This window comes from Pelodiscus sinensis, chromosome 5 (assembly GCF_049634645.1).
Source record: "Pelodiscus sinensis isolate JC-2024 chromosome 5, ASM4963464v1, whole genome shotgun sequence".
NCBI classification, from domain to species: domain Eukaryota; kingdom Metazoa; phylum Chordata; order Testudines; family Trionychidae; genus Pelodiscus; species Pelodiscus sinensis.
Genome location: NC_134715.1, coordinates 65838923 through 65850930, shown reverse-complemented (window position 1 = coordinate 65850930; position 12008 = coordinate 65838923). Strand labels below are relative to the sequence as shown.

The 12008-nt window shown below is 46.5% G+C and overlaps 1 protein-coding gene across 3 annotated transcripts in view; it reads left to right on the top strand.

Annotated features, from left to right (window-relative positions):
• The window catches only part of SH3RF1 (SH3 domain containing ring finger 1), a 163951-nt gene that overhangs the window by 92688 nt on the left and 59255 nt on the right, over window positions 1-12008 (top strand). For all 3 annotated transcript variants that reach the window (XM_075931133.1, XM_075931132.1, XM_075931134.1), the window contains exon 4: window positions 5833-5928. In XM_075931133.1, coding sequence (XP_075787248.1) covers window positions 5833-5928 — 96 coding nt within the window. The remainder of the gene's footprint in view (window positions 1-5832; window positions 5929-12008) is intronic.

The window sequence follows — 12008 nt, the reverse complement described above, 5'->3', positions numbered from 1 at the left end:
ACCCAGGAAACTACAGATCAGTCAGTTTAACTTCTGTGCCAGGAAAGATAACGGAACAAGTAATTAAGGAATTCACCTGCAAACAACTGCAAGATAATAAGGCAGAGGTCGGCAACCTACAGCATGTGTGCCACTTATGGCATTCAAGACAATTTTCAGCAGTACGCAGAAGGGAGCTCAGCCTTGCCTCTCCTTCCCCACAAAGCTGCTGGAGAGCACTTCCTCTCCCTGCAGCAGGTTAGGTTGTGGTGGGAGGAGGCAGTGCTGGGTCTGAGGCTCCTCAGCAGCTCCTTGGCCACGTCCGGAGGTGCTGCAGTCATGTGGTCCGAGCTCGACCTTGGAGGTTGGAGGCTTCTCTGCTGTGGTCACGTGGTCCGGAGCTGGCCTCGGACGCTGGAGGTGCCATTGCCACAGCCACAGCCACATGGTCCGGGGCCGACCCGGGATCATGTGGCAGCATCCCCTCTGGCTTCTGTGGCTGGGCCCAGACCACGTGGTCCACAGCAGTGTGGCCTCCGGGGCTGGCCCCAGACCACAGTAGCAGCGGGGTCTCTGGGGTGGCCCCGGACTGTGTCAATAGTGGCAGCGGGGCTTCCAGAGCTGGGACCAGACCACGTGGTCCCCAGCAGTGGGGCCTCCCTCTGGGGCGGCCAGAACATTGTGTCTGTGGCCATTGCTGTGAGGGGGCACAAAGCCAGGTAAGGTCCCACCTCATGCCCAGACCGCCCTCCCCCTCCACCCCAGTCCCTTCACTTCCCTCCCTCCCAAGACCCGGCACCCCCAGCTTGCTCTGACACCATCCCTTGTTCCTGCAACCTCTCTCCTGGCCAGGCACCCCCACCCTCTTGCTCCTGCTCCCTCCACCTAGCCAAGACACCCTATTCCCTGCCTGCTTCTGCACCCTACTCCCACACAGACCTTGCAACTTCTCCCCCTTCTGCACCTCCCTCCCTCCCAGATCCTGCACCCATCCCTATCCTACTTGCTGGCAGCGCTGTCTTGCACACTGTACCCCTTGTTTTTGTCCCTGTCCCAGAGCCTAAGGAGATCTGTAAAATCCACTAACTCTGGAACCCCAGAAAAGTAAATCTGGCCTATGGGAAGCCCTGAACCTCAGTCCCCCCCTTCCCTTCCCCTCACCCTGGGAGGCTGGGGCACCAGAGGACTGAGGTGTCTCAGTTGGGGCCACATCAGTGAGCATTTGGGGGGCTTGGAGGAGTTTTTTTGCTTCTCACTTGTGTGGTCTCCAACTGATTTTTTTGTGGGTCAGTGACCCCCGACCCAAAAAAAGGTTCCCCGCCCCTGCAGTAAATAAATAAAACATTGAATCCTTTTGTGTTGGACATAATATTTTACTTAGTTTATCAAACTTCATTTTAAATAAACATGAGAAATTTAAAATGCTTAATCTCTTTCATAATTTAAATTAAACCATTCTCCCTAGCTGCAGCTGGTTCAGAAAATAAGGTCACTGTACTCAGCTTGCCCTTGCCTCCCCTCCCCATTCCTTCCCCCGGCACACAGATCTGTGAATAAGTTAAATCTCTGTAAATTAAATCTAATTCAGAAAGATTGCCGACCCCTGCACTAAAAGGTAAGATCTACATCTTATTTTATTTATTAATGAAGTTGCTGCAAGTAGGACTATTATTGACTTCAAAAAGTATCACCGGTACTTGGACCTGTACATAGAGGCGAATAAGTCAAATCTCAGCACTCCATCTCTGAAAGGTTGCCGACCCCCTGTAATAAGGTGACAGGTAACAGCCAACATGGATTTGTAAAGAACAAATCATGTCAAACCAATCTGACAGCTTTCTTTGATAGGATAACAAGCCTTGTGGAAAAGGGAGAAGCAGTGGATGTGGTATACCTAATCTTTAGTAAAGCATTTTATATTGTCTCACATGAACTTCTTGTCACTAAACTAGGGAAATACTACCTGGATGGGGCTACTATAAAGTGGGCTCATAACTGGTTGGATAACTGTTCTCAGAGAGCAGTTATTAATGGTTCACAGTCATAGTGGAAGGGCATAACAAGTGGGGTTCTGCAGGGGTCTGTTCGAGATCTTCATCAATTATTTAGATGATGTCATAGAGAGTACACTTATTAAGTTTGCAGATGATACGAAGCTGGGAGGGATTGCAAGTGCTTTGGAAGGATAGGGTCATAATTCAATGTGATCTGGACAAACTAGAGAAATGGTCTAAGGCAGGGGTTCCCAAACTTTTTGATTCGGGGACGAGTAAATCCATTCATGAGCTTTTGGAGGATTGGTAACATGCATTTGCATATTTACATATTCATTAAGTAAATGATGAACATTCAAATAAGTTGTTTCTGGTTTTCCCAAAGCCCCCAGTGCCACCTTTAACATTTTTGATACGGTCACCCACAGTATTCTTGCCAGCAAGTTAAGGGAATATGGATGGGATAAATGGACAGTAAGATGGATAGAAAGCTGGCTAGACCAGGGTTTCCCAAACTTTTTACTTTAGTTGGAACCTGTTTTTTTTAGTACTGTTTTTTGCAGCCCAAAAATATAAACGCATATTAAAAAAAAGAATTAGAAATTAATAAATGTTCAGTGTTTCACCCGGCTGCATACTCTGCCCGGCTTGGGGAATCCAGTGCCACGTAGGCACTCCCGGAGGTGGGAGCAGGAACAGATTAGGGGCAGGATATCTGGCTAGGAGGAAGGGTGCAAGGAGGGGTAGGGTTGCCAGGTGTCTGGTTTTGTATCGGACAGTCCGGTATTTGAGGGTTCTGTCGAGGAAACATATTGAAAAAATACCAGACGTATAAAATGTCTGGTATTTTCTAATTAGGCAAGTTTTATTATTATATCAGTCTGTAGCTGCAAATTGCCTGGCTAGTAGATGTGCTTATGCTGCGTGAATGTGTCTACCAGCCAGGCAGTTCTCAACTACTTGAGGGAGGGTTTGGGGAGGCGGCAAAATGGAATCCCTGGGGCCAGACTCACTCATGTGCCTGGGTCTGCATGTGCCCAGGTCAATCCCGCTTCCTGCTGGCCAATTCGCTCCCCCCCCCCCGCCTGCTTCTCCTACCGATCTCCCCCATCCAGCCCTGCTGCCCCCGTCCAGCCCTGCTTCTGGCAGCTGGTTTCCCCCTGCTCCCCACCGATCTCCCCCAGCCAGCCCCTCCCGACGACCCCCCCCGACCAACCCCGCTCCCCTCACCCCCTCCCAGCCAGCCGATTCTCCCCCGCTACTCCTCCTGATCTTCCCTGGCTAGCCCTGCTGCCCCCATCCAGTCCTGCTTCCGGAGGTTGGTTCTCTCATCCTCCTCCTCCCGATCTCCCCCGGCCAGCTCCCCACCCCATCCCCATCCCCCATACAGCCCTGCTTCCGCCGGCTACCCTCCTGGCCTCCCCTCTCCCTCCCCCCCAATCTCTGCCAGACAGCCCCGCTGCCCCCAACTCTGCTTCCTGGCAGCCAGTTTCCCCCCCACACACACCTCCTCCCAGGTCACCCCACTGCCCTCCCAGCAGCCATGCTGAGGCCTGATATTTCTTTCCCACGGGCTGGTATCGGGCCGCGGCACATAGTTTCAGAAACGCTGGTCTAAGGTAAATAGGATGAAGTTTAATAAGGACAAATGTAAAGTGCTCCACTTAGGAAAGAACAATCAATTTCACACGTACAGAATGGGAAGTGACTGTCTAGGAAGGAATATTTCAGAAAGGAATCTATGGGTTATAGTTGACCACCAGCTAAATATGAGTCAACAGTGTGACACAGTTGCAAAAAAAGCAAACATGATTCTGGCATGCAAACAAGATTCAAGGAGTGTTTTGAGCAAGATACAGGAAGTCATTCTTCCTCTCTACTCTGCACTGATTAGGCTTCAGTTGGAGTATTGCATCCAGTTCTGGGTACCACATCTCAAGAAAGATGTAGAGAAATTGGAGAAGGTCTAGAGAAGAGCAACAAACATGATTAAAGGTCTAGGAAAGATGACCTATTTGAGAAGACTGGAAGATTTGGGTTTGTTTAGTTTGGAAGAGAAAAGACTGAGAGAAGACATGATAGCAGCTTTCAAATACCTAAAAGGGTGTTACAAAGAGGAGGGAGAAAAATTTTTCTCTTTGGTCTCTGATGATAGGACAAGAAGCAGTGGGCTTAAATTGCAACAAGGGAGGTTTAGATTGGACATTTGGAAAAACTTCCTGTCAGGGTGATTAAACACTGTAATAAATTGCCAAAGGAATCTGGAGATATTTAAGAGCAGGTTGGATAGACATCTATCAAGAATGATTTAGACGGTACTTAGTCCTGCAGAGAGGGCAGGGGACTCAACTTGATGATCTCTTGAGATCCCTTCCAGTTCTATGATTCTATGATTTAGGAAAAGTCAGTTCCTTTTGTTCCTATTTGAGTTATTTTTCTGTCTAAGAAGGCATGAAATTATGTGAGGTTTTTAATAGGAATATTAGGATTATGAAGAGTTCTTTTAAAAACACACTTAACCATAGCTTGGGGCTGTTGTTTCAGTTGCGTACAGCTTTTAGTATGTTAACTTTGCCAGACAGCTTAAAAGAATGTTACAAGATCAGACATGTGAACTAGTTAGATGTCTTTACATCCCTCAGCTATTAAAAATGGGAAGGGCATCTGAAATTATAAAAGCAAGAGGCCTTAAATATTTAGTTCTCCATTTTATGAGATGGGTGCAAGTACATGTGAACAGAAAATGGCTTTTACTGAACAAAATGTTAGTGTTCCTAGGGATATAATCAGTACTAGTTATTATATTGCACTACAGCATTGATTTTTAAGCATTATGTGTGATTTGCAAATTGTGTGTCATCAATTTTATATCAATGCAAGTGTTTCCTAGCATTTCTGAGTCTTTCAATTACATTTGGGGTGGACAAGATAGCCACCAGATCCAGCCCAGCCTGCTTTGGGGTAAGCACCTCCCAACCAAAGTCTGCCTCTCGCATCCCTGCTCCTCCCGCACCCCAGCTTCCTCCCCCAAGCCACCTTCCAAACCCTCTGCACCCTCCCTGACACTAGTCACAACTCCCTCACCGACCATGCACCCCATCCTACAATCTTCCCCCAGGCCAGAATCCTCTTCTGCATCCCCACTCCCTCCCTGATCCTATACTCCCATCTCCTAACCCAGGTCACAATTCCCTCCTTCATCCAAACTCCCTCTCAGACCTCACACCATCTCCTGCACTCCAGTCCCTTATCCCGTGTGCCCTTCTGCACCCAACCTCCATCCTAGACTCTGCATCTCCTCCACAGAAATATGCAGTGCTTGACCACTTTCCAAAACCTTGGAATGGCCCCCCCAACCAAAAATTATTGCCCACCCCTGAATTAAGTGTTAATTTTGTTTGTAGGGCATATAAACGTAATAAGCAAATATCTTCTTTGCAACCACGCTTAAAACTAAAATTTTGTATTAGAACTGATAAGTTTTATAATGTTCTTACATGAATAGAAAAGCAACAGCTGAGAATAGAGTACAACAAGCTAGCTTTTAAGTAAGAAGAGTTTGAGATTCAATTCAGGGATTGATCAAATACATTAGAGTTGGCAAAACAGGCAGTCTGTGACTTAAAAGAAGCCCAAATATTTGACTGAGATGGGTTCTTGGGCTACTGTACAGGATTTGACCAAGATGAGGAAGCTCTACTAGAAATGTGAATTCCAAAATTGCAAGTTCATTGTGAAGCTCCAGCTATGAAATTCTTCTTCATGAACCCCTTTGTTTGATGATGATTGTATTATTGAGATAAATCAAATGAATAGCTTAATTAGAGCTTGGAATAATAATTACTACATGTTTGTACAGGATGATGTGCTGACTGTGATTCGCCGAGTAGATGAAAACTGGGCTGAAGGAATGCTGGCTGACAAGATAGGGATATTTCCCATTTCTTATGTGGAGGTGAGTAAAGTTATGCCATCGTATAACAGGCCTTAAAAGAGAAGTAGTTATTTCTATGTATTTAGTGTTTTGCTAAAACATATTAATATAGTACATGTACACAAGTAAACTAAGTAACCTCTAATTTGCTGATGCAATGAATATGCATCCTCACCCTTTCCTCTCCGTACTCTTTCTTGCTTTTGTGCGTTATATCACATTTAATAGTACATTGTAAGCCCTGTGAGGCAGGGATTTTTGCCTCCTTGTGTGTCCTGGGAGGCACTTGCTCCTTCCCAGCCAACACCTGCTCATAAAATAGAAACAAGGAATGAATACAATACAATAAACTTCCTTTTCTCCCTAACGCTCACCACACCAAAGTAGATGAGTACCATTGTAGGTCTACAAACTGTTGTGGACTACAAAAGGGAGTGAATTTCAAAGTTGAAGACTCTTTCTGTAAAACAGAGTGAAATCTCTTTCAGACTAGATAGCTAATAACCTGAGTGTTTCTCATTGTAAATGCAGTGCGTTTAAATTTTGACAGAGGTGGTTTATTTGGTGTATGGGCTCAAACCAGTCAGGACTTCATAGGGCATAGCCAAAACCTGAAATTCTACCCAAATATGAATGTGCAACCAATGAAGACTATGGAGTACTAGTATAATAATTATTGTTTGTATTACAGAAGTTCCTGGAGATCTCAACTGACATTAAATGCCCCAATTGTGCTAACTCTAGCACATACACATGGTAAAATATACTCCTTCCTATGAAGACCTTGCAGTCTACATATACAGGATGGGAGAAAAGAAATGTTATTTTCATATTACAGTTGTGGAAATGAGAGAAGTCAAGTGATTTGCCCAAGTTCACAGAAGAAGTCTGTGACTCAGCTGGGAATTGGGCCCAAGTTACTGCTTCATATACTCTCTATAGTATTCACCACTGTAGTATCTGAGCAGTCCATACTTTCAATACCCTACAAGTACTACCTCCATTTTACAGAGAGGGAAATGGGTTAAGTAATTATCATAAAGTTACACACAGTGTGGCATAACTACATAATCTTAGCTCCCAGTCCAATGCCTTAATCATAAGAAACTCCGACTATGTTTCTATAAAAAGTAGAATCATTCATTCTACATTATTTTAAATTCTGAATTCGCTTGAACCTCTGTATGTTGGGTGTCCCTAATCCAGGTACACCTATGGTATGTAGGAGTAATCAGCTCTTTGATGATCAAGATGCTAAAGGAGCACTCGAAGATGATTGCAGAGAAGCTAAATGAATTTTTTGCCTCAGTCTTCGTGTCTGAGGATATTGGAGAGATTCCCAAACCTGAGCCATTCTTTTTAGGTGACAAATCTGAGGAATTGTCACACATTGAGGTATCATTAGAGGAGGTTTTGAAACAAATTGATAAACTTACCAGTAACACGTCACCGGGACCAGAAGGCACTCATCAAGAGTTCTGAAAGAACTCAAATGTGAAATCATGGAACTGTTAACTGTGGTTTCTAACCTATCCTTTAAATCATCTTCTATACCTAATGACTGGAAGATAGTGAACGTTAGGCCAATATTTTAAAAGGGCTCTAGCGGTGATCCTTGCAATTACGGACTGGTATGTCTAATATCAGTACCAGTCAAATTAGTTGAAACGATAGTAAAGAATAAAATTGTCAGACATATAGATTAACATAATTTGTTGAGGGAAAGTCAACATAGTTTCTGTGAAGGGAAATCGTACCTTACTAATATACTAGAGTTCTGTGAGGGGGGTCAACAAATATGTGGACGAGAGGGATCCAGTGTATATAGTATACTTAGATTTCCAGAAAGCTTTTGACAAGGTCTCTCACCAAAGGCTCTTAAGTAAAGCAAATTGTCATGGAATAAGAGGGAAGGTCCTTTCATGGACTGATAACTGGTTAAAAGACAGAAAGCAAAGGGTAAGAATAAATAGTATATTTTCAGAGTGGAGAGAGGTAACTAGTGGGGTCCCTCAAGGGTCTGTCCTGGGACCAATCCTATTCAACTTATTAATAAATGATCTAGAGCAGGGCTACTCAACACATGGCCCATGGGCCGTATGCAGCCTGCAGCCCGTTTATTTGCGGCCCACGGTGCAATTTGGGTTTATGCAGGGCTCAACACACGACCTGCAGGTGGGAGCCAAAACAAAAAAAGTAGTCACTATAATGGTATGCTGATATGCGTTTTAGTAGTTCAATTTCTGGACTGTCATTGCTCATTAAAAGTGCTGTTGTGTTGGTGAAAATTAGGTAAATATTGCATTTTATTAATATCAGCAGAATTGACTTAAATGGGGCCTATGTGTTGTGTAGTCTTACCTTAACCTTTGTATTCATGCCCATCAGTGTGAAAGAAGCTATTTGCATATATATTTGCAACCACACTTAAGTGATGGCCCTTGGCATGTGGTGTGAGTACATTGTGGCCTCAGAAGCTTCCAAAGTTGAGTAGCCCTGATCTAGAGAAAAGGGTAAACAGTGAAGTGATAAAATTTGCAGATCATACCAAACATCTCAAGATACTTAAAATCACAGCAGACTGTGAAGAGCTTCAAAAAGATCTCACCAAACTAAGTGGTTGGGCAACAAAATAGCGAATGAAATTGAATGATGATAAATGTAAAGTAATGCACAATGGAAAAAATAATCCCAACTAGGGATGTTAAGGACTAGTCGATCCCTTCCCCCCACCTCCCACCCCCCGGCTTCCTCTATCAGATAGAGGCAGCAAAGGGGGGGAAGAAAGGATACTTCAAAGGGACAGCGCTGCACAGCTGAGCCAGGGATCAGCTGTGTGGATGCCCCTTTGAAACACCTCACCGTTTCAAAGCAGCATCACCACATAGCTGAGCCCAGGATCAGCTGTGTGGCTGTTGCCGTGCGTGGAGCCCGGGGTCAGTTTGGGGCTCCCCAGCTGATCCTGGGCTCCAGTGCAGCATTTCTACAGAGCCCAGGATAAGCTGGGAAGTCCCCAGTTGATCCGAGGTTTTGGGGAAATGCTGCATGGAACCACAGTCAGTTGGGATGATCCCAACTGATCCCAGGTTCCGCTGACGAGTCTCCCAACTGGCCCCAGACTCCATGGTATGCTGCCACTTTGAAATGAACAAGAGCCCCTGCTGGGAACTCTTGTACATTTCAAAGCTGGCGTGTAGCATGCAGCCCCTAGTCAGTGGGACTTCCTGCTGGCTCTGGGGTGCACCTGGAGTTGTACATTTCAAAGGAGAAATGCGGAAGTGCCTATTGACTAGTCGAGTAGTCAATGGAAATTCCATCAACTACGCGACTAGTAAAATAACTGATAGTTAACATTCCTAATCTCAACTATACATACTATATGGTGGGGATTAATTTAGCTACAGCCATTCGAGAGAGATCTTGGAGCCTCCTGCCATTCTTTACTGCTGCCCGGAGTGACAGGTAGGTACTGGTCCACAAGGGGAGCCAGTTTAAAAACCAACTCCCCTCGCAAACTGGCTGCCTGTTGCCCCGTGCTGCTGCCTCTGATACAGAAGCAGCAGCATGGGGTGGCAGCAGCCCGTCAGGTCTCAGTTCCCAGACCTGGTGCAAGCTGGACTTCCTGGCCACCTAGCTCCTAATACACTTTAAATGCAGAACTGCAGCAGGGGTAGGTTTCTAAAAAAAAATTTACTTGCGTGGGGGGGCAGGGAATGCATGTAGTCTGTAGCATTAACTGATATGCTTCTGTGTATCGGTTAATCAATTAATCATCCATACTATTACATCCCTAATTTGAATGCTTGAATTCGTCCCAACATTTGCTTTTGATGTGTTCTCAGGCTTTTCTTCTAACATCTGAACTGTATTAACCTGATCTAATTAGGACATCCATCTGTCTTATTCAAGATTGAACCACAAGCTTGGGCAAGGTGGGGGGTGTCTTCTATAACACCAGCAAACTTCTACCATCTCACGCAGATTAGCCCATGACTAAGTGTTTCTGATGGGCATTAGCATGTGGTATTTGCTGTTCCTGGATGTCAACCTCTGACCATCCCAAAGCTAATTGTTACATGTTTGCACTCACCACTCTTGTGCCCCCTGCTGGTTTTTTCTGGAATTAGCTCTTGCAGTTCGGGAGGTCCTCCTCTTTCCGGTGTGTCACCTGCCATTACCTGCTTCTCCCCAAATCTGCATCACAGCACTCTGTCAGGACCCATGTCCTTGTGGACCATGGTACCTCCTTTCCCTGGGTATTGCCCAGCTGCATTGCCCATGTTCTTGGTTCCTCCCCTCCCAGGGAATCAGTTACCACTAAGCGCCTCTTACCTCAATAACCACTGCTGTTTGTCATCTAACCCCTTCCCTCAGGGGCAAACTGCAGTCTAAAGTGGCCACCTCTCATGAGAAGGGAGGTGTGGACATTCTTCCTCTTCTTTCCTGGGCTGCTTCTATGCACCCCTAGTATCTCCTCAGGCTGGGAATTCACCAGGCCAGAGCTCCCCAGGTCCTACTGCCCTTCCCCAGCATTGCTTTGTCCAAGGTAACCTTGCCTCAGGCAGCTCAGTTCATCTCTCTCCAAAGCTGGAGCAAGAGTGACTTCTTTCTGGGAAGCCATCTTTTTATTCAGCCCCACTGGGTTCTGACTTTTTACTGATTGGTTCCTGGGATAGGTCCTTTTCCAGAGCTGTTTTAACCCTTTCCGCTTCAGTATGAGGCAACCATCCCGTCACACTAATTTACATAAATGAGAACTTTTCTTTTCCAGAGGGTTTTCCTCTCATAATTAAATTATTTGTCCTTTGTATTAGCAGTTCTTTAGCCTTGCCCTCTTTTAAACATGTTGTCTCTTGTGGTTTTGTAGTATTTGTTTTATGATTATTTAATTTTCTTATATTTTAACTGTTGCACAGAATCCTATGTGGAAAGCTGTTACCTTCACCTTGAATTATCGTTTTTCTTGGATTATATAACCATTCTTATCACATAAAGTGATAACCCTAACCCTTCACGCCATGGCTCATGAAGCCATACACTGGCCATCTGGATTCCAGCAGGGACCTGTTTAATGCCCACCTAAACCGAGCCAGGATCCAGGTGGAGTGCACCTTTGGCTGCCTCAAGGGACATTTCCGGTGCCTCCTCGCCTGCCTGGATGTATGGGGAGCACAACATCCCTGGCAGCATTTTGCATCCTCCACAGTGTTGTGGAGCGGAAAGGGGAGGCCTTCCTCCCAGGGTGGGGGGTAGATGCTGGCCACGGGGGCCATGTGTTGGAGCAGCCCCAGACAGCTGTCATCTGCTAGGCCCATCAGTTGGGGGTGCGCATCCAGGAGGCCCTGAAGGAGAGGTTCTCTTAAGGATCCCAATAACTCTCCCCAGAGCCTCCCAGCTAGGGGCCTCTGGCTTGTGGCCCTATCCCTTCCCCACCACAGCCCCTCCCTTTGCCCTTTCCCTGACTTCCCAATGAACACACCTGTTTGGTTTAACAAAACATGCACTCTGTATGTATTAAACATTGGGAAAACATGGGCGGAGGAGTGGGTTCAGAACTGGAAGGGGGATGGAGGTGGCTCGAGGTGCCCCCTCGGGTGCGGGAACCTCATCAGGGTTGTGAGGGTCCAGGGAGCACAGGAGGTTGGACAGGAGGGGCGGCTGGAGTGGGGTCAGGGAAGGCAGGGTGTGGGGCTGTAGGCATCACCTGGGAAGGGAGCAACGGCATCACCTGACGGGAGTGGGGGGGGGCGGGCAGGAGGGTGGAAGCCAGGAGCAGCAGTCTCAGGCGAGTGCACCACCAGGTGCGACATGACGCCACACATGGTGTCACAGTGCTCCATGAGTTGGTCCCATCCCATGCGTTCTTCCACCACTTCAGGTTGGCTCAGACCTTGTGCACCAGGGTCTGGTGAATGTGCCTGAGGACATTGATGTGCTGGCGCATTAAGTCCTCCTGCACCCTGGTGCACCTTTGGGTCCCCCGGGCTCTGGCAGGTGGCAGCAGTGGTGTGTGGCTCGGCCCTCAATCCCGGCTGGTCCAGCTGTGGATAACACAGAAGAGGAAGAGGCAGTCAGTCATCCCTGCAGACATGTCCCTGTGG